Here is a 27,919-nt window from a genome sequence, read left to right as displayed (position 1 = left end):
TAGATCAGGGTGGCCTTGAACTCACAAAGATCCTTCTGTCTCTGCCTCTCAAGCACTGGGACTGATGGCATGCACCATCGTACCTAGCTTGCTAGGTGTCTTGAAAAGAGAGAGACATTTTCTATAGGGGGTTGGCTTTTGGTGGAAAGATTCCTAACAGGAGTGAAGAGGGGCAGAAACAGTTTAGCAATTGGGAGTATTAGCAGTTGTAATTTGGGGATGAAAGAAACAAAGCTAGAAAAGAAAGAAGGAAATGAAGAAAGGAGAAAGGAAGGAAAAAAGAAAACTGCAAACAAGCACAGTGCCAATGCTTACAATGCCAGCACTTGCAGATGAAGACAGAAAATAAGTTCAAGGTCATCCGAGGCCAGTCTGAGATAGTTAAGAACTCATCTTTTTTTTTTTTCTTTTCTTTTCTTTTTTTTTTTTTTCCCGGAGCTGGGGACCGAACCCAGGGCCTTGCGCTCGCGAGGCAGGGGCTCCACCCCTGAGCTAAATCCCCAACCAAGAACTCATCTTTTAAAAAAGGTAGTGGGTAGGGATGAGGGTGGGAGAAAGGGGAACAGCTTAAGAGATGGCTCAGCTACTAAGAACACTGGCTGCTCTTCCAGAGGACTTGGGTTGGATTCCCTGCACCCAGGGGCAGTTTATAACCTGTAATTCCACTTCCTGGAGCTCTGACACCCTCTTCTGCCCTCTACAGGAACTGGGCATGCATGTGATATACACATACATGTTCTCTGTGCTCAGGCTGTTGGATTAACAACAGGGACTAAGCCATGCCTGGTAGCACACACTTTTAACCCCAGCACTCAAGCGCTAGAGGAAGGATTCTTGAGTTCCAGGCTAGCCTAATCTATGAAGCAAGCTCCAGGACAGCCAGAGCTACACAGAGACACTCTGTCTAAACCGACGAAACAAGACAAATGACAAGACGACAGCCTCAACAAATTCAACAAAAACCAGGAACCAAGTGTTTCATCAACTGTCACAAAACAAAAATCTTGTGTCCCAGGGTACAGTCTTTGATAAGCATTGTAGCTAAGTTGCTGCAGAATGGGGAGATATGCACTGATGCCCTTGAGAGCAGAAAGAGCAAATGCAAGCTTGTCCACCAAGATCCCTACATCTCCAAGATCTTCCTGTGGAACTTTCCATCAAAGTCCTGTGCAAGTACTCATGCCTAGCAAGTAGGGTTCTCTTCCCACCTGAGAACACTGCCCCATGGTGGAAATATAACCTGGTTTTTATTTGTTTTGTACAAAGCTCGATTTAGTAGAAACGTTGGTGAAGGTTTTTCTTTTCCCTTGTGATGGTTTGAATATGCTTGGCCCAGGGAGTGGCACTATTGGAGTAGGTGTGTCACTGTGGGTGTGGACTTTAAGACCCTCATCCAAGCTGCCTGGAAGTGAGTCTTCCACTAGCTGCCTTCAGATAAAGGTGTAGAACTTTCAGCTCCTCCTGCACCATGCCTGCCTGGATGCTGCCATGCTCCCACCTTGGTGATACTGGACTGAACCTCTGAACCTAAAAGCCAGCCCCAATTAAATGTTGTCCTCATAAGAGTTGCCTTGGTCATGGTGTCTGGTCGCAGTAGTAAAACCCTAAGACAGCCTTGTTTCTGATTTTGGATGTATACAACAAAGTCTGATTATTAGCAAAGGTTTCCTTTTTTGTTTTGTTTTTGTTGTTGTTTGTACATTTATTTATTTAATGGGGGAGTGCATGCCAAGAGGACAATTTGTGGGAGCCTATTCTCTCCTGCTATATGGGTCCTTGTGGATCGAGTTCCGGCCCTCAGCATCTTTACCTGCTTAACCATCTGCCGGCCCTATTTTTATTTTTTCTTCCTAGATCCATATCACCCCTCACCTAGGTTATTGTGATACAGTATTACTCTTTTCTTGTCTTTTTTAAGCGAAGGGTCAGGTAGCTCAAATTGGCCTTGAATTCTTTAAATAGCCAAGGTTGACCTTGAACTCCTGATCCTCTGGCCCCAGTTTCTTAAGTATTGGATTAGGTGAACTAACCCTGTCCTGCTAATTTAATCCTTTTACATTGCAGAGTACATTTCCCCTAATACAAATATATTCCCCTGGAGGCTGCCACAGTTTAACATTTTTCTCATTGCATATGTATACATTTTAAAAGGTTTATTTTGTGTATGTTCATCGCCTGCTTGCAGCACAGGATCCCCTGGAAGTAGAGTCACAGACCGTTGTGAACTGTCTGGCGGGTGCTGGGAACCAAACCCGTATCTTCTACAATAGCAGTAAAGAACTCTTAACAGCCCAGTCTCCTCCAGCTCACCTCCCCATTGCAGAAAGGCATGGGGTGGCAGCAGCCATTCTCTAGATACCCTTGCCTTGCACTTTTATTGGGGTTACAAAATTCCCTGCTTCCCTGCACATTCCATTTTCACCTCCAGGCACCTCCGCTTGTTTTTTATTTTTTATCCTTTCCTCTCTTGGTAAAGACCATATTCCTTCCAAGTTCAACTCCAGCTCCAGCGGAACAAATCCCCTTCACCTGCACTTTATGTGCGTCTCTTTCTGCTTCTCAGGACTAACCACCAGGGTAACAAAACCTGACTCCTTTGGAACCAGAGCCAGTGGGCTTTACAAGGAGGAGGCGGAGTCTTAAACTCAGTCTGGGGCGCTGATGGGTGGAGCCGCGGAGAGAGGCGGGGCCTAGAAGCACCTCCCAGGAATTTAGATTAGTAGTTTAAGGGGGCGGAGCTAGGCCTTAGCGCCTTGAATTCTGGGCAAGGAGGTCCTGAGGAGCAGAGGCCAGAGTTTCCGGTGGTGGAAGAGTTCGGGAGGCCGCTTTGGTGAGGAGATCTTTCCTCAGGCCATGGTACCTGGCTGACTAGCTGAGGCAGGAAACCTCCCTCTTTCCTTCTCCGGTCCGCCGTGGTGGCTGCGGCGGCTTCATTGAGTGTATATTTTCTCAGGCCGGGCTGCCTGGCTGACTAGCTGCGGGAAGAAAGCCCCTTCCTTCGGTCTCGGGCCGGTCCTGGTGGCTGCGTTGAGTGGGCTCCCGAACACCAGGGAGGCTGCTTCCACTCAGAGGAGACAGCGACGGCAGTATGGAGGTGGTGGGGCCTACCGCGGTTCCACAGAAACTGAGGTACAGGAGGTGACGAGTTGAGGCGATCAGAGCCTCTGCTGCGCGCGCGTGGGGACAAATATTAATCCGCTCTCCCTGGCTGTCCCAGGCTGCCGGAGAGTTCAGGGATGCAGGAAGGGAGCAGGAGGAGGTTGAAAGCGATGGTGGCTGGAAGGTAGCACGGATAGCACGCTTCCTTCCTCCGCCTCCAAGCGCTGTCCTAGGTAGGCCCTGAGCCTGAGGGTGGCGAGCACTCACTCTGTGTGTTATGTGTGCTTTTCAATTTTCCAGCCGTAAGAAGTACATGGCTCTCCGGAAGAAGGAGAGACGTAAGAAACGACGGCAGGAGCTTGCTCGTCTGAGAGATGCAGGTAGTAGAGGCCTTCTCTGTTCTGGATATGAAATTGCTCCCTCTATTCCTGCCCCGCCCCCCCCAATATGGCCTCAAACATGCTGGCTCTAAATTCACTATGTAGCTGAGGATGAGTCTTTGAACTTCTGATCCTCCTACCTCGGTCTTCGAAGTGTTCGGGTGACAGGGGTGCAGCGACCATGCCAGGTTGCATTGGATCATTTCATGCATGCTAGGCAAACACTCTACAATTGAGCGACACCCCCAGGCCATGCAACTGCTCTCTCTTTCCTGCCCAGACTCGAGGTATAAAGCTCATCTGTGTAGCCAACCACCATGCATTTTGGCCCTCACATGACAAAACCCGATATTTGATGTGTTAGATCTATAAATTTAGTGGATGTGTAAAATTAGATGTTTATAAAATGATCAAGTACTTATAAATGCAAGCAAGTGGGTTGAAGTCAAACAGAAGTACTAGATTAAGATGGTTGCCAGCCATACCACGGAGACTGTGCTTAATAGTACTTGAGAACTAGTTCAGGAGAGGCAGGGCTTAACATTAAGGATGAAAAAGAAAAATAACAGTAAACTGTTGTTATTGATGACAAAATCCTCCTCTTTTAAGCCTGAAGCTGATCTGTTACAATTTCTTAAGCTCACTTCATTTGTCTCCTCCCACATGTCTCAACTGGTACACCTTTCATTAATTGTTCCCCATTCAAATTTGGACTGTGACTAGAAGGTATAGACTTTTCTTCTATTAAAACTATTTTTGCCAGGTTTTTTATTTATTTTGAAAAATATTCCAGTGTACACAAAGTTGAAAAAAATAGAACACTTAAATATCTATGAGTACTCCCTATAACTTTGCAAAATTGTTAAATATTTGCAGGCTCTCCTTCCTTCTTACTTTCTCCCACTTCCTCCTCTCCCCTTTTTGTTTTGTTCTGAACCTGTTGTACAACCATGTCATTAGTATCATTACGGAACCATTTTTTTTTAAACCTAATGTGAGGCTAGAGGGATGGTGAAGAACAGTGGCTTAGCCAGTGCTGTGGTAGTATATGCCTTTTATCCCAGCACTAAGGAAGGAGACTCAGGGGGATCAGAGTTCAAGGCTCAGCACCTATGTGGTAGCTTACAACTACTATTCTTTTTAAGATTTTGTGTTTTGAGATAGGATCAATAGCCCTGACTGTCCTGAGAAGCAAACTCAGAGATCCATTTGCTTCTGCCTCCTGAGTGCTAGGATTAAAGGCTTTACCACTATGCCTTAATTTTAGTTTTTTTCTTAACCATATTGTAAAGGTTAAATATTTATATATTTTTCATGAATAATGACCAAGGATTGTGAGACTTAATTTAATAAAACATTTGAATTTCTACAGAACTGTCACAGAAAGAGGAAGAAGAAGATCCTCTGGCTGAAGAAAAACGATTAGAAGAAGAAAGGTTCTTGGAGGCAGAGAGGTCAGTACTAACTGAAACACTTAAAGTAAACTTATTTTATTATAAAATTATCTGTCTTTATCAACTTGTAGAGGCTTTTCATATATAATCTTGTAAAAGATGGGTTTTTGAAAAATAACCTCTTATAAACTAAAAATCCTCCTGACAGGCTAAAGTTAGTTTTTTTTTTTTTTTTTCTTTTTTTTTTTTGAGACAAATCTAGACTAGACTCCAACTCAGGATCTTCCTGCCTTAGCCTACCAAATGCTGGAATTTCTGGCATGTGCCACTGTACCTATTTTGTTGTCGTTGTTTAGTAGAAATATTTTTATTGCTTTTGCTAATTAGTAAATAAACATATGTATATTTTAGTGTTGACATAAAGACCTAATTCTAATGACACTATGGCATATGTTGTATGGATGTAGCATAATTGTTTATTCATAATTTTTAGTCTTTGTAGCTCACCAGAGTGGGGATAGTATGGTGTTGAGAGCTGCTCTTGCTATGGCAGCGGGAACCATCTAGAAGTAGCTGCTCCAATTGTGTCTGTAGTCAGGGAGCAGGTACTTAGCTTCATTTTTCCCTTTCCCCTTACTACTTAGCCAAGAACCCCAGTCCACAAGATGGGTTCATTTAGGGTCAGTCTTCCCTCCTCAGTTAATACTTCTGGAAACTCCCTCAACAGATATGATCAGAGCATAGGTGATTGATTATAAGTCTAGTCAAATGAAGATTTTCAATGAGAATCTTGCACTGTTGGATGTCTGGGACTTATTGATTTAAGGTAACATTACCTTTTGGGGTGGGGAGAGGAGTTGTTGTTTGTATGTTTGTTTTATAAGCTCAAATTAGCTTAGAACCTGTAATCCTGCCTCATCTTTTCAATTGCTAGGACCATTGGCATATACCAACTGGCTAGTCTGTGCATTTTAAACGTTAGTTTTCTGATTAGGCTCTTAAAAAATCTGGCATTCTTTTTCTATAAACTGAGTTTATATTCTATAGAGTCAAGGGATTCCTGTGATTTGCCTTAAACAGTTAAACCTCTGGGAAAATGTTTTGTGAGTTGTGAGCATATCTTTAAAACAGAAGTTTTAAGAGAGCTGGAAAGAAGGCTCACTGTTTCAGAACACTTATTTTGCTATTTCAGATTATCCAAGTGTGGTTCCCAGCACCACAGTCATCTGCAACTCCTATTCCCTCTGTCTTTTCATCTCTTCTGCCCACCAGGCATGCACATGAGACTCATCTCTGCCTGCTGGCAAATGTTCATTCACATACAAATAAAGCAGAGGTTTTAAGACAAGATGAAATGGAGTTATAAACTCAATTAGTAAATGTACATTCAGCCAGGTGTGGTACACAGCTTTCATCCCAGCACTGGGGAGGCAGAGGCAGGTGGACCTCTGTGAGTCCAGCCTGGTCTACAGTGAGTTTCAGGACAGCCAAGGCTATACTCTGTCTTGAAACAAATAAAAAAAGAAGAGGATGAGGAAGAAGTAATGTTTGTGGGAAAAGAATGCATATGCGTCACAGGTGCAAATGCTTATGAAAGCTTGAAGCAGTAATCGTAACTTATTTCTGCCCAGGAAGATAGTTGTTCTTTCAAGAGCCACACTCCCTTCTTCACTGCTTTGTAGAAAATATGTCTGGATTTCCATGTCATATATGGGTTCCCTGTCTTCTCTACATTCTACATTAATTCCCATTTGTTTTTACTGACTGTGTCATTATATTAACAGGCAAAGATTACATGAAGAATGGTTGCTGAGGGAAGAGAAGGCACAAGAAGAATTCAGGGCAAAGAAGAGAAAAGAAGAGGCAGCTCGAAAACGGAAGGAAGAACTAGAGGTAGGGCATTGAGTATCTAGTTCACTGAGTGCTTAGCTGAACTAAGTCTCTTTAAGAGCTGTTTGTCAGGAGGTCTGATTGATGGCTCAGAGGTCAAGAGCACTGGTTACTCTTCTAAACAACTTGGATTTGATTCCCAGCACCCTCATGGTGGCTCACAACCATCCATAACTCCGGTCCCAGTGTATCCAATGTCCTATTCTGGCTTTCGAGGCACTAGGCATGCATATGGTGCACACATGTAGATGTAGGCAAAACACCAATATACATCAAGTAAAATAAGATTATTTAATAATAAAAAAAAACAGGTGTTTATTATGGGGTTGGAGCGATGGCTCAGTAGTTAGGAACACTTAGCTGCTTTTCCAGAGGACCTGGCTTCTGTTCTCAGAATCCACATATGAGCTTCAGCCTGTATACGCAGGGACACTCAGACAAATAAAATCTTTTAAAAAGTTGTCTTTCTTGGAGTATAGAACTCAGTTACAGAGCTCTTGCCAGGCATGTGCAAGGCCTTGGATTCCTTCCCCAGCATGTGTAAACAAAAAGAGAGCTACATTAGTTAACATAAAAAAAATAGAAACTGATATTGTCTCTTTTTCCAATGAACAATCTTTCTAAAGCTTTTCAAATAATGACTCTGTAAGCCATGTGTTTTTAAGAATGGATTAAAAAATATTAACCTTCTCTTTTTCCTTTAAAGAGAAAGTTAAAGGCAGAATGGGAAGAACAACAGAGAAAAGAACGAGAGGAAGAAGAGCAGAAACAACAAGAGAAGAGAGAAAGAGAGGTGACTTCTGTCATAGGAGGATAGAACCCTGCATATCTTCTTACTGTGCACGTGTGCATGTAAAGAATTTGCAGATTCAGCAGTGCGTGTTCAGGGCTTGCAAATGGTTTTATTTTTTGCTCATGCTCTGTTCATTTGGAAGGAGTCAGTTTTTGTTAGAAATACTACACTAGTTTCCAAATGGTTCTCTTCTTTGTGTTGTGCAATGACAGATACCTTTACCCAAATTACCTTACTGTTTATGTTAGAGATGGGTGAACATTTTCCTTAAGGGGTAGATCATATTTTAGGCTGTGATGTCTGTATGGCTTCTGTGTACATCTAGCTCTGCCAGTATACCTTAAAGCAGACATAGATAGTATGTCTATGAATGGATGTGTCTTTGTTCTAGTAAAACATTTCTGTAAACTGGACAGCTAGCCCTGCTTTTCACTCTGTACCACTCTATAGCAAGTGTTACCTTTTTCTGTGGTTCTGTTGTATTTGTGTTGAATTCATCATAGAAGAATAGTATTGTGAATAGTTCCCATACTTACTTAATTCATAAGAGACTTAATAGCTAATGAATATAGCTATTGATAGCAAGATTTAGTTTAACAGACATTAAGGAATTAAGAAATTATTTTGTTATTACATCCTGGTATGCTATCTAACTTTATTGTTAGAAATGACAGTCATTTAAGAAATTTTTGAGAAACCAGCCCACTGTAGGATACTTGCTACTGTCCTTTTCTTACATGTTTCTCTCCCTATCTCTTAATGCTTATGCTTAAATCTTTGTTAAAACCTTTCCTTAATAATCTCCACCATTGCTTAAGAAAAGAAATTCTGTATTGTATATGTATATCTCGTATACATTTTCTGGGATTCTTTTTAAAAGATTGGTTTGTTTTGCTGCTGGTCCTCAACAGTGTACTTCAAATACAACACACACAGTTCATCTTGCCTTGACTGGTTCATGAGGATATTGTTTCCCTTTATCATCATTAAATTTGAATGGCATGACATTCCATAGTCACTCATCTTATAATGAGGAGAGATATGTTGATGTTCTAGGCATGGAAAAGTGGCAGCAATCTCCACAATCAGGTTTGTGTCTCAGGTGGCTGTTCCAATGCACATTTTTGGCACCATTGTTTGAGCATTGCCTTCCAGATGAGGTACCATCCAGGGGCACAAAAATTGTCTGGAATGTTATACTTTACAGAGATGAATCAGTTCCTGTTTTTTTCCCCCATCTTTATTAAATTGGATATTTCTTATTTACATTTCGATTGTTATTCCCTTTCCCGGTTTCTGGGCCAACATCCCCTAACCCTCCCCCTCCCCTTTCTATGCGTGTTCCTCCCCATCCTCCCCCATTACCGCCTCCTCCCAACAATCACGTTCACTGGGGGTTCAGTCTTAGCAGGACCTAAGGGCTTCCTTCCACTGCTGCCTCACTAGGCTATTCATTGCTACCTATGAGGTCAGAGTCCAGGGTCAGTCCATGTAGTCTTTGGGTAGTGGCTTAGTCCCTGGCAATTCCTGTTTTAATAGTAGATTATTCTTCAACTTTCTGGGATCTGATAAAAGCTAAGACTTCTTCTAAAAGCATTTCTTTTAAAGGGAGTTTGGTTAAGGCAAAGTGGGTAAAAGGAAATCCATTCTAAGCATATATAAAGGAATACAAGATGGTGTGTTTCATTTATGTGCTTGGACAGAGACAAAAAGCAGTGAAAAGCACACAGTCTTAGCTCTCCCTGAGTGACTTTTCTGGATGGGAGGTAAGTCAGCAGAGCAGATCATACAAAGTTTATAAAAAAACTAAAAGGACAGTGGTGTGATAGAATAATCGGGGTCAGGATACTTATTTGAATTGCTGGCCAACAAAGTCCCTGAGGAAGTGATGTCTGAGATAATTAGCCCCTGAGTGTAGAAATATTGGGAGGAAGGGCCTTATGGCCTGAACATTTGAGATCAGGCAAGAGTATGGGAGACACCAGCATGGAGCTTGAGATACTAGGAGGATCAGCAGGGGCAGATCATAATGGAAAATAGATTCTTATGCAATACATCCTTACCACAGTTTCCCCTCTATACTCCTCCCAGCCACCCGACCTCCTTTCTCTCCAGATCTACTCCCCCTGTTTCCTCTTCAGAAAAGAGCAGGCCTCCAAGAGAAAACAGTCAAACAGAAAATCCAAACAGAAAAAAATCAAGATACGTTAAGACAAGTTGAAAGCCCTCATAGGAGGAAAAGAGTCCCAAGAACAGGCAAAAGAATCAGAGATACACCAGTTTCCATTCTGAGGAGTTCAACAGGAACACCAAGCTACAGCTATAGCATATGTAGAGGACCTGATGCAGACCCATGCAGGCCCTGTGCTTGCCACTTTAGCTTCTGTGAGCCCAGGTTGTGGTGGTACATACTAGTAGGATTTGCTGAAGGAGGCAGAGGCAGGAGTATTAAAGCCTCTTAGATTTAAAGGAGTTTGGTTTTATTTACTACTCTAATGAGAGTTTTAAACAAGGAGTGACTTAACCTGTTAGTAATGTTACTTCCAACAGATTATCCTAAGTTTTCTACAAAAAAGGGGCCAGAGAGAAATTGATAACTGATTATAATTTGGGTGATAATGGTATTTAGATGAGGTCAGACCTTCAAACAGGTACTAGGACTCTAGCTGGCAAATTCTGTGGAAGGAAGAAGGAGCCATGCGTTAAGGTGTTTTGGTTTTTTAGTTTGTTCGTTTGTTTTACACAGATGGGTAAGTGGCAGGACAGGTTCCTGAGGATATTTAGGTTGGGTGCTGGAGGTGAGTGGATGGAGGAGATGAAGAGGTCTGTTTTGTGAGTAGGGTATAGCTTAGTGGTAAAAGTAGAACCTTCAGTTTGATCTCTAACTCCCAACGAAAACTAAACCCAAAAGAACCTGTTTTGATCACATTAAGCTATAATGACTCTTTTGGTGTTTTATTTAATTTTGTTTTGTTTTGTTTTGTTTTGTTTTTGAGACAGAGTTTCTCTGTGTAGCCTTGGCTTGCCTGGAACTTATTTTGTAGACCACGCTGGCATCAAACTCATAGAGATCCACTGTCTCTGCCTCCGGAGTGCTGGAATTAAGGGCATGCACCACCACACCCAGCTGCTACAATGACATTTAAGTTGCCAGAACGAGACAGACTTACTAAGTAATCCACTAGACATACTCATATGTATGGTTTTGAGGCATTAAGGAACCTAACTTTATACGTATTTAAAACAAATTAGTTAGAGGTTTATTGAAGCCTTGTTGGACTTCCTATATAATTTTTCCTAAATCCTAATTACTACCCCTCAGATGTCATGTTTTTGCTTCTGTTAAATATTTGTGATGTTTAACCTAACTTAAAAAATAGTCATTAATATTTCACAAACCAGAACGTGGTATTTATGTACAAATATGTTGCTGAAGCTATTATGACTTAAACATTTGCAATGTGCTCTATTCAAATTTTGTATTTGAATAAAAGTTCTAAGCTATATATCTTTTGAAAACTTTTTAGGAGATATATGCTTAGAAAGGAAATCAGAATCAGAAGCCTTTTGTATGTGTGTTCACGTGTGTGTTGTCATATATGAGATTAATAACTAGAGAAACCCGACATGACTTAATCTGACATCCTGGTTTTCATTAGTCCTATGTTTACACCACTTATAGGAAGCTGCGCAGAAGAGGCTGGATCAGGCTGAAAATGAGGTATTTTCAAAACCTTCCATTAAGATTTTGAGTTAACTAGCAGTGGCACATTCCAGTCATCCTACCCCTTGGGAGGGGGTGGAGGTGGGGCTGAAGCGGGAGAATGACTACAAGTTTGTGGCCAGCCTGGGCTATTGATAGAGGGAGACCATTGCCTTTTAAAAAATAGATTTGAGATCGAGGATATTTCAATAGAAAACGGTAGTTTAAATAATTTGACTTTTGTGGTAGGTGGTTTTGATTATTTCTGGATACCCAGAATCTCTTTTATAACCCTACAGTTATATAACAACAGAAGACAATTGATGTGTTTGTTATTGAATCATCTCATGGGTTATACTTGTATCAAGTACTTAAAATGTATGTAAGTGACATCACATACTACTGGTCCCAAATGGTTAGCTAACCCACCTTGATTCAGAGTAATTTGTACTTCTTTCTGGTGACTCCCTACATCTATGGACCCTTTTGAGAATAGATGGACAGAAGAAGACCTTTGTGACTACATCTGGTAACATTAAGTGAGCCCCCCACCCCCCAATCAAGAAAAATGACTAGGAGCCAAAATAGAAATACAGCTCATGTTTCTGAAAATTGCCTATAAAGTCTTGATTCCTTATTGAATTTAACTACACATGTCTATATATGAAACCATTTATGTTCTGATTAAAATAATTTGGCTACTTGGAGAAACTCTTTCATGGACTTTTACATCACCAGTAAAGTCATGGTTGTTTTTAACAGTTGGAAAATGGTGGCACCTGGCAGAACCCAGAACCGCCCACGGATATAAGAGTACTGGAGAAAGATCGAGCCAACTGTCCATTCTACAGTAAAACAGGAGCTTGCAGATTTGGAGATAGGTAATGGATTTTGCTTTGTGTGAGAATGAACTATGGAAAGTGTCGGGGTTTTGGAAGAGGCATAGACGTTAGTCTGATATGTTTATAATCAGGTATGTGGTACTCCCTTGCCCTGCTTACTAAATATGCTTAACTGAGTGAATCCTTTGCATTCCGTAGCCTTGGAAGACTTTTTTTTTCATTGAAAACAGATTTTTTTCATGTAATATATTCTGATCATGGTTTCCCTTTCCAAAATCCTCCTAGATCTTCACCCAGCTCCTTATCCACCAGAATTCACACCCTTTCTTTCTCTTTCTCATTAGGAAATGAACAGGCATCTAAAAACCTAAAATAAAAACAAAACAGAATAGGACAAAATAAACAGAAAAAACACACACACATAGATATAGAGACACATTCTCACATATAGAAATCCCATGCATAGCATACACATATATGCATATACACACAAAATATATATGCAAATATATATAATATGCAATATATATGCAAATATATATATATATGCAAAGGACCTGTAAGGGTTAAAAAAAACAAAACCTAAACCAAACAACCAAACAACCCCAAACCAATGTCCGAAGTATTATGAAACAAAAAAACCAAAAACCCTCCGAAAATACCATTGGGATTTTTTTTTTTTTTTTAATTAACTTGAATATTTCATATACATTTTGTGTTATTCCTTTCCCTGGTTTCTGGGCAACATCCCCCCCCCCCTTCCTTATGGGTGTTCCCCCCACCCTCCCCCATTGCTGCCCCCCCCAACAGTCTAGTTCACTGGGGGTTCAGTCTAGCAGGACCCAGGGCTTCCCTTCCACTGGTGCTCTTACTAGGATATTCATTGCTACCTATGAGGTCAGAGTCCAGGGTCAGTCCATGTATAGTCTTTAGGTAGTGGCTTAGTCCCTGGAAGCTCTGGTTGCTTGGCATTGTTGTACATATGGGGTCTCAGCCCCTTCAAGCTCTTCCAGTTCTTTCTCTGATTCCTTCAACGGGTCCCATTCTCAGTTCAGTGGTTGCTGCTGGCATTCGGCCTCTGTATTTGCTGTATTCTGGCTGTGTCTCTCAGGAGCGATCTACACTTCTGCACTTCTTTTGCTTCATCCATCTTGTCTAATTGAGTGGCTGTATATATATGGGCCACATGTGGGGCAGGCTCTGAATGGGTGTCCTTCAGCTCTCTGTTTAATCTTTGCCTCTTTCCCTGCCAAGGGTATTCTTATTCCTTTTAAAGAAGGAGTGAAGCATTCACATTTTGATCATCCGTCTTGAGTTTCATTTGTTCTAGGCATCTAGGGTAATTCAAGCATTTGGGCTAATAGCCACCGTGATCAATGAGTGCATACCATGTATGTCTTTCTGTGATTGGGTTAGCTCACTCAGGATGCTATTTTCCAGTTCCAACCATTTGCCAATGAATTCCATAAAGTTGTTGTTTTTGATAGCTGAGTAATATTCCATTGTGTAGATGTACCACATTTTCTGTATCCATTCCTCTGTTGAAGGGCATCTGGGTTCTTTCCAGCTTCTGGCTACTATAAATAAGGCTGTGATGAACATAGTGGAGCATGTCTTTTTTATATGTTACATCTTTTAGGATATATGCCCAAGAGAGGTATAGCTGGATCCTCAGGCAGTTCAATGTCCAATTTTCTGAGGAACCTCAGACTGATTTCCAGAATGGTTGTGTACCAGTCTGCAACCCCACCAACAATAGAGGAGTTTTCCTCTTTCTCCACATCCTCACCAGCATTTGCTGTCACCTGAGTTTTTGATCTTAGCCATTCTCACTGGTGTGAGGTGAAATCTCAGGGTTGTTTTGATTTGCATTTCCCTGATGACTAAAGATGTTGAACATTTCTTTAGGTGTTTCTCAGCCATTCGGCATTCCTCAGCTGTGAATTGTTTGTTTAGCTCTGAACCCCATTTTTTAATAGGGTTATTTGTTTCCCTGCGGTCTAACTTCTTGAGTTCTTTGTATATTTTGGATATAAGGCCTCTATCTGTTGTGTAGGATTGGTAAAGATCTTTTCCCAATCTGTTGGTTGCCGCTTGTCCCAACCACAGTGTCCTTTTTGCCTTACAGAAGCTTTTGCAGTTTTATGAGATCCCATTTGTTTATTCTTGATCTTAGAGCATAAGCCATTGGTGTTTTGTTCAGGAAATTTTTCTAGTGCCCATGTGTTCCAGATGCTTCCCTTATTAGTTTGAGTGTGTCTGGTTTGATGTGGAGGTCCTTGATCCACTTGGACTTAAGCTTTGTACAGGGTGATAAGCATGGATCGATCTGCATTCTTCTACATGTTGACCTCCAGTTGAACCAGCACCATTTGCTGAAAATGCTATCTTTTTTCCATTGGATGGATTTGGCTCCTTTGTCAAAAATCAAGTGACCATAGGTGTGTGGGTTCATTTCTGGGTCTTCAATTCTGTTCCATTGGTCTATCTGTCTGTCTCTGTACCAATACCATGCAGTTTTTATCACTATTGCTCTGTAATACTGCTTGAGTTCAGGGATAGTGATTCCCCCTGAAGTCCTTTTATTGTTGAGGATAGTTTTAGCTATCCTGGGTTTTTTGTTATTCCAGATGAATTTGCAAATTGTTCTGTCTAACTCTTTGAAGAATTGCATTGGTATTTTGATGGGGATTGCATTGAATCTGTAGATCACTTTTGGTAAAATGGCCATTTTTACTATATTAATCCTGCCAATCCATGAGCATGGGAGATCTTTCCTTTTATGTTGGCCGCCTACTGCTAGGCATGGGGGTGGTCCTTAAGTGTGGTTTGTATGCCCAGTGAGACTTTAGGAGGACCATTTGCTTGTTGGTTTCATCCATGCTCACATGAGTCCCAGGAGGACAGGGGATAGGGGAGATTACATATTGGAAATGATTAGAATAGTCAGAAATATCTTTTCAAGAGTAAACCTGTCTCCTAAGTAGTCCTTTCCAATTTGGCATGGGTATAGGGATGTTTATGAACGATGGTATTGTAGCAAGTAGAGGAACAGGCTCTTAATTCTCTGCTGTCAGTATGTTCAGCCTTAGGAACGGACTCCTTGGGCTTTGTGGCAGTAAGAAAGTTTACTTAAACTCTCTCCTTCTTAACTCCTTCATCAATGAAATTAAAATGATGCATAATCTCACCTTTTTGAGGTGACTTGGCGACTGAGCTGAGCATGGTGAACACACAGGGCTGGGTGCATGGCTCCTGAGTTTTCATCACTTTCATTGTTCATTATTTTTGTTGTTACCATTGTCATTTTTTGATATGGTCATGCTTCCTGTCGTCCAACTTCTTTTTTAAAGGTAATATACATAGAGATGTAGTATTGACGTCTTCAGTTATTTAGCAAATAGTTGAAACCTACTATATGCCAGGTAATGATGTTTTATACTATGACTTTATGTATAAATCAAAGTAAGCAAATGCTTCCTAACAACAGTAAGCAGATCTGTCGGAGACATAGTCTAATTAATATCTACCCACTCTGTGGGAGAGAAATGTTATCTGAATCTTTGTCTTTCTTTTTTTCTTTTTTCTTTTTTCTTTTTTTTGTTTTTGAAGTCTTACTGTGTAGTGGGCTTGGAACTTGTAGAGATTCATCTCCTTCTTCCCAAATGCTGAGATTAATGATGTGTGCTACCATAGAGCCCAGGATGGCCTTGAACTCTCCATGTAGCCAAGACTGGCTTTGGACTATTGATTCTGAAGTGCTGAGATTATAGTTGTGGCCACCATGCCAGCTTATTGTTTGTTTTTCAAGAGCAATAGTTTTAGGCTGGAGAGATGGTTTGGCGGTTAAGAGCATGTGCTACTTTTCCTGAAGAACTAAGTTCAGTTTCCAGCCTTTGTATCTGGCAGCTCCAGGAGATCTGACACTTGTTTGACCTCTACAGGCAACTGTACTTATGCATACCCCCATAATACACACAGATACACATAATTAATCTTATGTATAATTAATCTTTTTAAGAACTAAAAGACAATAGTAGTTCCCAACCCTGGATACATAGTGGAATCATGTAAAAAGGAAAAAGGCTAAACAAAATCACATCTCACTTCAGATTGAGTAAATCAGAATTGTAGAGACATGTGAGAGTTTTGAGATGCTTTCATGTATTTCTATGTGCTCCAGGATTAATGTATAATATGTAATACCTTGTAGATTGGATGGCTAGAATTGTAGATTGTCAGCATATCTGTAACTCGGAATCTGGTAAAGTAGAAAGGGCTTCTGAGAGTCTGGGGAACTGAGGGAAGGAAGCTACCTTCCTTTACATACCTTTAGAAGTATTTTTAGAAGAAATAATAAAACATGGTTTAAGAGCCAGTGAGATGTCTCTGTGGGTAAAGGTGCCTGCTGCAGAGCCTGCTGACGTGACTTCAATCCCTGGATCTCCATGGTGAAAGGAGAGAACTGACTCCTCCTAGTGGTCCTCTGACTTTCCCATTTGTGCCATGGCATTGTGCATCCACACACAAAAGAAATAATGACCTGGATGAAACATCTCCCACCGAAGAACAATGGTGGACAGATGGCCTAATGAGCCCCAATTTGGTTCACATTTGCACGGGTAGTTGAACTAAATTGCCTTTAGGGTTTTCCAGCTGCTCTTCTTTATGATGTATTTCTAACACTGCCTTGAAATGTAAGATCTGTGAAAGCCAGATTCAGGGTTTTCCTGTTGGGTATGAGAAAAGGATAGGTATATTAAATAGTTTTATGAAAACTGATCCTTGTGAAAAATGGAGTGGCCTTTCAGGTTCTCAGATACTGTCTCTCACAGTCATTCAAAAAAAAGACCAAAACAAAACACAGACAGTAATCAATTACTTATCCATGTCATAGGCATATGGAATTTTTACCATCACAAACTTCAAAGTGTGAGAACAACTTGGCTATTTGCATTGTTCAAGTAATGAGTTGAGGCATAACATTGTGTGAACTAGTAGTTCTGAAAGCCAAAGCTGTCTTTTCAGACAAATACACTGTTCTGCTCCCCTTTTGTAGAGAGGCCAGATCACTTACTTCAAGCGACATAACTGGGTCATCCGCATTACAGTTGGTGATGCCAGAGAAACATTTCCACTGCTTTTTCTTTCTTTCTCTTTCTTTTTTTTTTTTAATGAGGTCTTAATCTATAATCCAGGCTGAACTGGAATTTGTCCTGAGTAGCTAGGATTATAGGCATGTAAACACCATGCCAGGCAGAGAAATATTTCCTTAACCTAAGCATTTTTTAGATGTTTACTTTTGTTAAAATTTTTGGTCATAGTTTATTTTTTACCTGATAACTTCATGTCTATAATGTATTTTGATCATATTCACCTCCATTACCCTCTTACCCTCAGGATTCCTTCTTTCCAGTACATCCTCCTTCTCTTTTAATGTCTTTTCTTTTTTAAATAACCCACTGAGTTTAATGAGTGTTCCTTGTATGTGCACGAGTGTGATGTTATTTACTAGATTATTGGCGAATTACCAGTGGCAACATCCCTAAAGTCCCCTCTCCCCAGCAGCTGCTGACTGCCATGTCAATGGCCTTTAAGCACCTTTCCCCTATCTATGCTAGGATATTGATGGGCTTGATTGCCTTGCTGTGAAGAGACACCATGCCCAAGTTACTCTTATAAAAGAAAGCATTTAATTGGGACTGGCTTACAGTTTCAAAGTGTGTAGTCCATTATCATCATGGTGGGAAGCAGATGATGGAACATTAGCTGAGCACTTTATTTCCTGATCCAGAGGCCACAGAGAGGGGCAGAGCTGATATGGGCTTTTGAAACCTCAAAGCCCATCCGCAGTGACATACCTCCCCCCTATGAATCCACACCTTTCTAATCCTTCCCTAAACAGTCTACCAATAGGGACTAGACAGTCAAATACATGAGTTCATGGGGTCCATTCTCATTCAAACCACCACATGTTTCAAAGGAAACCATAGTTGCTTTGAGCTCATGAATGCAATGGCTATGTTGTGTCTAGGAAACAGTGTTTCACAACGTTCAATTCCATCCACCAGCTCCTATATTATTCCTTTCCTTCTGTGATGTTCCCTGGGCTTTGGAGCAGTTTAGAGGTGAGCATTCAACAGGCACTTATTCTTAGCACTTTGGCCAGTTATTAGCCACTGTCCATTACAAAAAGAAGTTTCTCCAACTAAGGTTGGGAGCAGCAGTAGTTAGGTGCTAGGCCACAGAGATACCTTAATTACAACTTTGTTGTTGCTTTGCGACAGGATCTCACTCACCATGTGTGGCCCAGACCTTACTATGTAGACCAGGATAGCCATTGTCCAGACCAGAGCCATTGTACCCTTTTTTTCCACTTCTTTCTTAAAAGTTTGTCTTACTGATATCTAATTGGAACCCAGGAAAATTTTATGTAGGACTTTGAACTGTGTCATCCCTCCTACTGTTTCACTTCAGGAGAAGGGAGTAAATAAGAAAGTGAACTCATAGGATTTTTAAAAAATTACTCAGAAATAGTGTAGTTAGCTTAACCTTGTTCCATTTTAAACTATGAAAAGAAATTGTTCTTCACAGTTATTAGATACCTTCAGTGAATCAAAATTAAGTTATATTTATTATAGTCTATAATTCACCACATGCCAGATTAACCCAGATTCCTAGGGTCCTGCTCTTCTCAGTCACATGACTTGGCAAGGTGTGCTGCTTTAGGGTTCAGCTGCCTTGGTGGATTAGATTCTTTTCTTTTGCTGGGGTAAAATATCCAGCAATTTAAGGGAGAAAGTTTCCTTGGCTCATAGTTCCAGGTTTCCAGTCATCACTGTGGGGAATTCAAGGTAGGAGGCACTTGAAAGCAGCTAGTTAAGAGCGGAAAGCAGTGACTTAATGCATGCAAGCCTGTGCTATTTGACCTTCTCACAGTTCAGGATCTCCAAGATCCTCTGCCCAGGGAATAGTCCCACTCATGATTAAGGTGGCTTTCCCCACATCAATTAAAGTACCAAGGCAGTCAATGCCTCACAGACTTTCTCAGAGGATAACCTTAGTCTAGATAATCCTTTATTAAGACTCCTTTCTCTGATGATTCTAGATTCTGTCAACTTGACAGTTACTACTAACCATTACACTGAAAAAAGTACAAGTACCATCAGCCCCACCAGATTGTTAAGGATAAGAGTGGAAAAAATATTCAAAAATGCATGAAACTTTAAAATGCTGTATGTAGATAAAATGACTCGAGTAACTGGAAAATTTTAAATTACTATATTGTATCTTTTAAAAGTAGATCTTTAAAATTCTATCTGTCTATCTATATCATCTATATCATCTATCTGTCTGTCTGTCTATCTATTTTTGAGGTTACCTTATAAGACCTTATATGGTTGGCCTGGAACTTACTCTGTAGATCAGGCTGGCATGGCATGATCCACCTGCCTCTGCCTCCTTGGTGCCGGGATTAAAATGTCCACTACTGTGCCCAGCTTAAAAAATAAATTATTGTATGTGTGTATGAGAGGTGTGTGTGTGTGTGTGTGTGTGTGTGTGTGTGTGTGTGTGTGTGTGTGTGTGTGTTTAGGAGGGGGATATGGAGATCCAGGGATCAAATCCAAATCATTAGGCTTATGCAGCAAGGGCTTTTACCCACTGAGCCATCTCACTGGTCCATCACTAAATTCCATAGCCATGAAAATTGTATATCTGTCACATGACTGGGCCTTCCTTTTCTCAATAGTTCAACATAGAGAAATCTCTTTGAATGTATTCAAAGGCTCCTGAGTGGTATATGGCCTTGGAAACCATTCCGATTCTTGTATTTCAATGAGAAACCAGCCAGTTTTAGAACATTTTTCTTGGGTGCTTTAGCTGGGCCTCTAAGCAGCGTTCATTGTCATATAGTTAAATCTAAACAGCTGTGTTACTTGAGTCTTGATCTCGGAGTTAATGGTACGCTTTTAATGTGTGATTTTGTTATTAGACAAATGAATTCATTTTTCTTTCTTACGCAGGTGTTCACGTAAACACAACTTTCCCACATCAAGTCCCACCTTGCTGATTAAGAGCATGTTTACAACGTTTGGAATGGAGCAGTGCAGGAGGGATGACTATGACCCTGACTCAAGCCTAGAATACAGTGAAGAAGAGACCTACCAACAGTTCCTAGACTTCTATTATGATGTCCTGCCCGAGTTCAAGAGTGTGGGGAAAGTGATTCAGTTTAAGGTGTGCACAGACTGGGACGCTGGGTTGGGGCCGACACATCTTCTGAAATAAGCATACACGGGCAGAGCTAGGGCTCAGGCTGTTCACTTGTCATATTCCATATATTCCTGGTCTGAGGCTGAGCATAGTTAACTTGGTAAACTTTGCTTGGTAAACATCACTTGCTTCTCTTCCTTTCCATTCCCCACCCTGGGCAATCCTATGCAGATACATTAGAAATCATAAGCAGTGTTGCCATGTTTTCTGAATGCTAGAGCCTGGGTTGGAAAGGAGTCTTCTTCAGTGCCTTTGTGTTGCAGCTCTTTCCAGAAGTTGAATACACTGTCAGGCCTGCTGTACCTAGCCATCCAAGCCTTCACTTAGCTGTTGTCTGTGATGGACATGGGTCCTTTCCTTCCCTCATTCAGCACCTCACCCAGACATGCTATATACCAACATTCAATTTCACTCACTGAGGAGAGTGAGATGTGGCCCCTGCTGTTCCAGGGACTCAGTGGGTAAATCCCAACATATAGAGCTCTTACCTTGTCTGTGATTTGATCATATCTGAACCTGAATGACTTTGTTATGTGAGAATAAGGGAACTATCCCTTATTTTAGAGAAAAGTAGGGATAAAGCCATGGGTCTTTTTTCTTGCTGTCAGAAATGAAAGTATACAGTTGGACTAATCAAGTGCCATAGATATTCAAGAAATATAAGATTACAATCTGCTTTCCAGACTTAAAATATATTCTTTAAAATTTGTTTTCCAAAGAAGGGGAAATAGAATATAACATAGTATTATAAAAAGAAAGGAGAAACTAGAAAAGGGGGATTAAATGAGGAGGGAAATAGGCTTTTTGTTTTAATAACATTTTATTTTAAAGGTGGTGGTGGTGTACACCTTTGATCCCAGCACTTAGGAGGCAGAGGCAGGCAGATCTCTGAGTTTGAGGCCAGCTTGGTCCTCAGTATGAATTCCAGGACAGCAAGGGTGTACAGAGAAATCCGATCTCAAAAAAAAAAAAAAAGAAACAAAACATATAATAAATAAATAAATAGCAGATAAGCAAATAAATAGGCTACACAAAGAAATCCTACCTCAAAAACCCCCAATAAATAAGTAAATAAATAAATAGCTAATAGATAAAGTTTAAATTTATTTTTTTTTCTTTTTTTTTTTTTTTTGAGCTGGAAAAGTTTAAATTTATAAAAAGTAAAATTTGTTTTCCTCTTGGGTTGGAAATGATGATTCAGTGAGTAGTCTTGCTACCAAGCCTGATAGACCTGAATTCAGTCTTTAGGATGGTAAGAGGAAGAGAACTGACTGTTGTAAACTGTCCTCAGACCTGCACATGCACGTACAAATAAATGTAAAAGAAATGCTTTTTTAACTTTTTATTTCTGTGGCATGTGCTTTCCTCCCTTCTCACTCCTCTGAGCAAAGCATAAGCACTAAAGTGGAAGCGCTCGCTCATGCCTGCACTGTTCACATGGCAGCAAACACCAGCCAAGGAGGCAGTGTGCTTTGCTCTTTTGATAGATGTCACTTTACTTCTCTGTGCCTCTTCCTAATCTCAAGTGACACTGGTTTACATCAGTGGTTTCCCACATATATAGCCCTTGGATCCTGCTGCTTCTGTGATGTAGCAATGTACACGCTGGGCAAAAGTGCAGTAGCACTTTTTATTTTGAGATGGGCTCATTCTGCAGCTCAGGCTGGCCTGGAACTTGTAATAGTTCTCCTGCCTCAGCCTCCTTATTACTAGAATTTTAGACATGTGCCACTAATCCTGACTGGATTAACTGATTTTTAAGGTCCCTAGACATGGATGACATGGACTCCTGAGGCCCTTTAGTCTTCCTTCTAAAGATGGCATTACAAATTGAGTAGGATCCTGTCCCGCTTTGGGGACATCCTGAAGCAAAACAGAATAGCTTCATTTTGAAGATAAAAGCTAAACCCTAGAGGGATATTTAAGGACCTTCTTATATGTCATTTAAGAAGAATCAAATTTATAATTTTTAAAGGCAATGATCAGTTATTTATCCTTATAGTAGGAATAACACATATGAACATGAGGTATTACTCTCAGCTACCTGATATAAATTCTACTAATACCAGATCAACTAGAAAATATGTACTAGTAAAGGTAAGCTGAGAGCAGCACATGTACACCATAGTGAAGTAGAAACTCATAAATCAGCATGCTCCTGTTTAGGCAGACTAGAGAAGGCCTTATATCTACAGAGATGGCTTTGTAAATGGGAGCTTGCAAGCACTGTGGATAATTATGAGCAGGTATATAAATATGATGATTTGATATGTATAATATATAGTAGTTGAATCATTAAGCTTGTATCATGTGAAAAAGAATAAAGAATACTATCTATATAAAAATTGTAGAGCCAGGCATGGTAGCACTCTCCTTTAATCCCAGCACTTAGAAGGAAGAGGTGGATCTGTGAGTTTTAGATCAACCCAGTCTACATAGTGAGTTCTGGACAACTGCAATTGAGTTAACAAAAACAAATTGGGAAAAATCTGGACATACTTTGCTGGTATTGCTTTGTACCTTTAAAATTCGGAAACTATTTTTGTGAGATAGGCTTTCTCTACAGAATTTTAAAGGTACAAAGCAATACCAGCAAGTGTGTTCAGACTTTTGACATTGTGACATAATGCCGTCTATAGAGTTCATGGCCTAAGAACTACAATTGTGTTAACAGAAGCAAAAATAAATTGGAAAAAAATGTATAATGTTTTAATTAAGTTTATGATTTTTGTGTTTGGCTACATTTCTGTCAACTCATAGTCCACAGGAGGCTACATGTTGGCTATATATTCAGACACACTTGAATATTCAACACACTTGAGATATATATATATATATATATATATATATAACTTTATATATCATTTTGGCTAGTATATTTTTATGTATATGATATATTTTCTGGCATATATGTATGCCTATATGTGTACATGTATCTGTGAAAGTCTATACATATACATAATATATATTCCAAATAGAAACATATACATACACACACACACACACACACACACACACACACACACAAAACAAGTTCTCTTAACTGCTAAGTCATCTTTCTAACCCTCGTATTCTGTTTTTATGTACATTTTGTGTACATGTTATGAAACCTTTTATACTTAATAGGGCTTACAAAGCAGCAGACAAGGATCAACAGAGACCATGTAGTTGAGGTCTGTAATGTTGTTAGGTGCTTAGATCTGCCTTGAATTAGGAAAGTGTTGCCTGTCTTGGACTCTGAGGGACTATTTGCATGGACAAAATGCAAATTGCTACTTTTGAATACTTGTGTGTGTGTGTGTGTGTGTGTGACAGAATTCTTCTTTGTTCCTTAGGTTAGCTGCAACTTGGAACCTCATCTGAGGGGCAATGTATATGTTCAGTACCAGTCGTAAGTATTATGAACATACACACATCTTCATGTTTCACCATTGTTTCTTTGATGTCTGTCACTGAATATGTAGCTTTCCTATGCATGATACTTTTCAAAATGTCAATATGAAGAGCTCATAAACAGGCAAGATTTGAAAATAATACACTTTTATTTCATTCTTTGTGTATTTCTGTAGTTTTGATTGTTTTATATAGTATAATCTTCATAACTAAAATAGAAACTGAATAAGGGCTAGTTGGAATAGAGTAGAAAATATCAATCTAAGGTTCAAGGGGTTAAAGCTCCAAATAGTGTGCATTTGACCAGATAGCAGTGTAGTTACTAAGTCATTCCTGCATGCATTGTCGTTTCTCTAAGCAATGCCATGGCTAATGGCTTCCACTAGCCATTGTAGTAAGAGCAGCAGTCCTAGCTGAGAAAGCATAGGTTCTAACAAAGGGAAACACTTTTGCAGATTTAATTGTCAAATCTTGCAGATTAAGAAGCCTTAACTCTAGCCAATTTCCATGTGACAAAACTTTTCAGAAGTCAATGACAAAGGCCTCTGAATAAACTAGACTGTGGGAATCTGAATGCTCTGAGGACTACCTAGGCAATACAAGAACTGAATTCCTACAGTAAGTGGACAAGGGGGCTAATTCAGAATAGGTTTGCTATGCTTATAAGAGTGAATATAAAGCACACCCTTTGATTTTTGCTTCCAAGGGAAGAAGACTGTCAAGCAGCTTTTTCTGTTTTTAATGGACGATGGTATGCAGGACGACAGCTTCAGTGTGAATTCTGCCCAGTGACCCGGTGGAAAATGGCAATTTGTGGTAAAAGCCAATGTAGTGGCACCCCTCCCCCATGGCTGCACTATACAAAAGGAATCTTCATAGGAAGAAAACAATATTTTAAAGGGATGAAGCACAGTTTTTGTCTCATACCAGAGATGAGTAGAATAGTTATATAAAGGACACCACAGTTTAGATCTGTAACAGGCCTTTGGTCACTATATGGATGAAATAAATGCCTGAAGTCACAATATATTGGCGACAGAATTCCAACTTGAATGTCAGTCTTCAGATCCTCAGTCTTGGGTTCAGGGTGTGACAGTGTAGCATCTAACTAAAGATACCCACATTATCCATGTTGTGGTTTCAAAGGTGTTTTCTAATCATTGGCTTTCCTCATTTGAGCTGTTTGTTTCAGTCTCGATCCATAAGGAATCTTCCATCATCACCACCACAAACATTACCTATGGCTAACATTTCCCACGTTACTTGAAGTAGGTGTGGATCAGTTTAGTTGTACATTGGGTGCTCTCAGTTAAACTGACTCAGCTGAGTGTGGCTGCCAAACCAGGAAATGAATCAGCACTGCAGAGAATAACCAGCTGCTTTGAAGCTCTTATCATTTTCTGATTTCTAAAAGACTGCCTAGCCAGATCAGTCTGGAAGCTCCCCAGCTGAAGAGGTGTGCTTCTGCCTTCTCCCTGGGTTTTTCTGCTCTTCCTTCCCAGGTGCTTAAAACTTGAGTAAAAAATATAGAATTTGTTAAGCAAGTCTAGATCTTTAGCAGCCTTCTCTTAATGGATGTTGTGAATTAACAAACACTTACTATGATGGACCTGGATGGTGCCACCTTCTGTTCCAAAACTTGTCTAGGGAGGCCAAGACAAAAGGGTTGTGAGCTCAAGGCCAGCTTGAACTATATAGTGAGACCTCTTTTTGAAATAAATAAATTAATTTATTAATTTAAATATTATTTTTAAAAAAGGAGGAACTAGAGAGATGGGGATCTGATGTCCTCTTCTGATCTCTATGGGCACCAGGCATATACATGGTGCACATACATAAATGCAGGCAAAACACTGATACACATAAAATAAACCTTAAAAAGGTTTAAAAATAAATTTAAAAAATTGGACAGTGATGGTACACATCTTTAATCCCAGCACCTTTGAGGCAGAGACAGGTGGATCTCAGCAAGTTCTCGACCAGCCTGGTCTATAGAGGAGTTCCATTACAGCCAGGAGACCTTGTCTTGAAAAAACAATCTCTATATATATAATAGTATGTAATTTTCAAATTTCTTGCTTAGGAAAATGAAAACCACCATTATACCCTAAGATTAAGGTTTGGGCAAATAAACAAGATGGTAGTGTGTTTGCTTTATAGGCAGTTAGTTTGCAAGTTTTTAGAGATGCAGTGTGATTCCAGTGATATGCTTCAGTATAACTGAAACCTCCAAACCAGGAGTTTTATTTTATTAACAACAACAAAATATAAACAGCTTTAGTATCTTTCTTGTAACTAATAACTTTTTTGTCTCATTATTGACTTCCGGTATATCTTCTTTAGAGAGATTTCTATTTAGATAGCTACCCATTTTTAACAAGTTACATCTTTTTATTATTCAGCTATATAAGTTCTTGATAGATTCTCTATACTAGTACCTGATCACAGAGGTCATCTTCTGTGGTTTCAGCCACAGAAGTTCCTTTATTTCATTCTCTTTCTTTGTGTGTGTGTGTGTGTGTGTGTGTGTGTGTGTGTGTGATTAGAGATAGGACCTCATGTATCCCAGGCTGGCCTTAAACTCACTATGTAGCCCTGGCTGACCATGAGTGTATCATTATGCTTGGGTATTATGTTATTCTTATTATGTAAAGAACATTGAAGGATTCTCCACCTATGTTAGACCTTCTTCAGAGTCGTGTATGCTTTCAGAAAAAATTCATCTTCAGACTTCAGAAAAGCATTGTCCTGTACAGTGATAATCGCTGCTTCTTCACTTGTCCTCACAGGCTTATTTGAAGTACAGCAGTGTCCAAGAGGAAAGCACTGCAACTTTCTTCACGTGTTCAGAAATCCCAACAATGAATATAGGGAAGCTAATAGAGACATCTACCTGTCTCCAGATTGGACCAGCTCCTCCTTTGCTAAGAGTTCAGAGAGGAGGGAAAGGGCCAGTCACTATGATGAATACTATGGCAGGTCAAGAAGAAGAAGGAGTCCGAGTCCGGGCATCTCCTACAAGAGAAATGGTGAGTCTGACAGGAAGAGCAGTAGTAATCATAGGGTGAAGAAATCTCACAAACATGGAATGAAGAGTTGTGAGAGGCACAGTTCTCGAGTAGAAGAAGAAAAAGAGATCACAGTCTAGGCCCCTGGAACCAGAGCAGGAGGAGCCGCCATAGCAGGAGCCGCAGTCACAGTCAGAGCCGCAGCAGGAGCAGCAGCCGGAGCCGCAGCTGTGGCCGTGGCCGTGGCTGTGGCCGGAGCCACAGCCGAAGCCACAGCAGAAGCCGGAAACGAAGCCGGAGCCGGAGCCGGAACCGGAACCGGAAACGCAATCAGAGCAGGAGTTGGAGCCATAGCCATAGCCATAGCCGGAGCTCATCAAGGTCCAGAAGTCCTGGCAGGAGGAGGTCAGGTAGTAGAGACAAAACCACCCAGAGTACCAAATCTAAATAAACTTGGTTGTTTTTAAACATGTCTCTTTTTTTTATGGCAGCTACTCACCTGTATAGACTGATGATGCTACCCAAATGCTATGTAAATCATACTTTTTGATAAATTATATACACACACAGAAAATTATTTGTAATCCTAATCTTGAGAACATCAGTTAATGCTGCCTTGCCCCCCCCCTCCTCTCTCTCTCTCTCTCTCTCTCTCTCTCTCTCTCTCTCTCTCTCTGTGTGTGTGTAAGGTGTACCATAACAAGTGTGGTACTTTTAGAGGTCAATTACACAGGAGATCTAGGGATTGAACTGAAGTCATGAAGCTTTTTTACACCAAGGACCTTTACTCACTGAGACATCTTTGAGCCCACCTTTTTTCTTAGGAGTCCATACCCTTTATTTTTGCTTTATGCATATGGGTATTTTGCCCGCATGTAGCTATGTGTACCATTTGTGAACCTAGCGCCCATGGAGGCCAGAAGAGTTTGTCAGATCCACTGGACTGGAGTTATAGATGGTTGTGAGCTGTCATGTGGGTCCTGAGAACTGAACCCAGATCCTCTAGAAGGGCTCTTAACCACTGAGCCATCTTTCCAGCCTGACATACTTTATTTTTTAATTCAAAGGTTGCATATAGCTTTGATATTTTCACTCAATTGTCTCATTTCATTAATCTGATTCTTAAGTTCCAAAATTCTTATT

At 40.4% G+C, this 27,919-nt stretch overlaps 1 protein-coding gene across 1 annotated transcript; it reads left to right on the top strand.

Annotated features, from left to right (window-relative positions):
* Positions 1 to 2,737: 2,737 nt before the first annotated feature.
* On the top strand, positions 2,738 to 27,244 carry Zrsr2 (zinc finger CCCH-type, RNA binding motif and serine/arginine rich 2). The gene is given in 12 exon segments (XM_032889754.1): positions 2,738 to 3,129; positions 3,400 to 3,479; positions 4,852 to 4,933; positions 6,658 to 6,766; positions 7,470 to 7,556; positions 11,239 to 11,277; positions 12,022 to 12,140; positions 20,126 to 20,339; positions 23,711 to 23,766; positions 24,475 to 24,584; positions 26,558 to 26,881; positions 26,884 to 27,244. Coding segments are annotated over 12 exon segments (1,605 nt in total). The 5' UTR covers positions 2,738 to 3,088; the 3' UTR covers positions 27,228 to 27,244.
* The last annotated feature ends 675 nt before the right edge of the window (positions 27,245 to 27,919 follow it).

This window comes from Rattus rattus, chromosome X (assembly GCF_011064425.1).
Source record: "Rattus rattus isolate New Zealand chromosome X, Rrattus_CSIRO_v1, whole genome shotgun sequence".
Taxonomy (NCBI): domain Eukaryota; kingdom Metazoa; phylum Chordata; class Mammalia; order Rodentia; family Muridae; genus Rattus; species Rattus rattus.
This window is presented reverse-complemented; position numbering and strand designations above follow the sequence as displayed.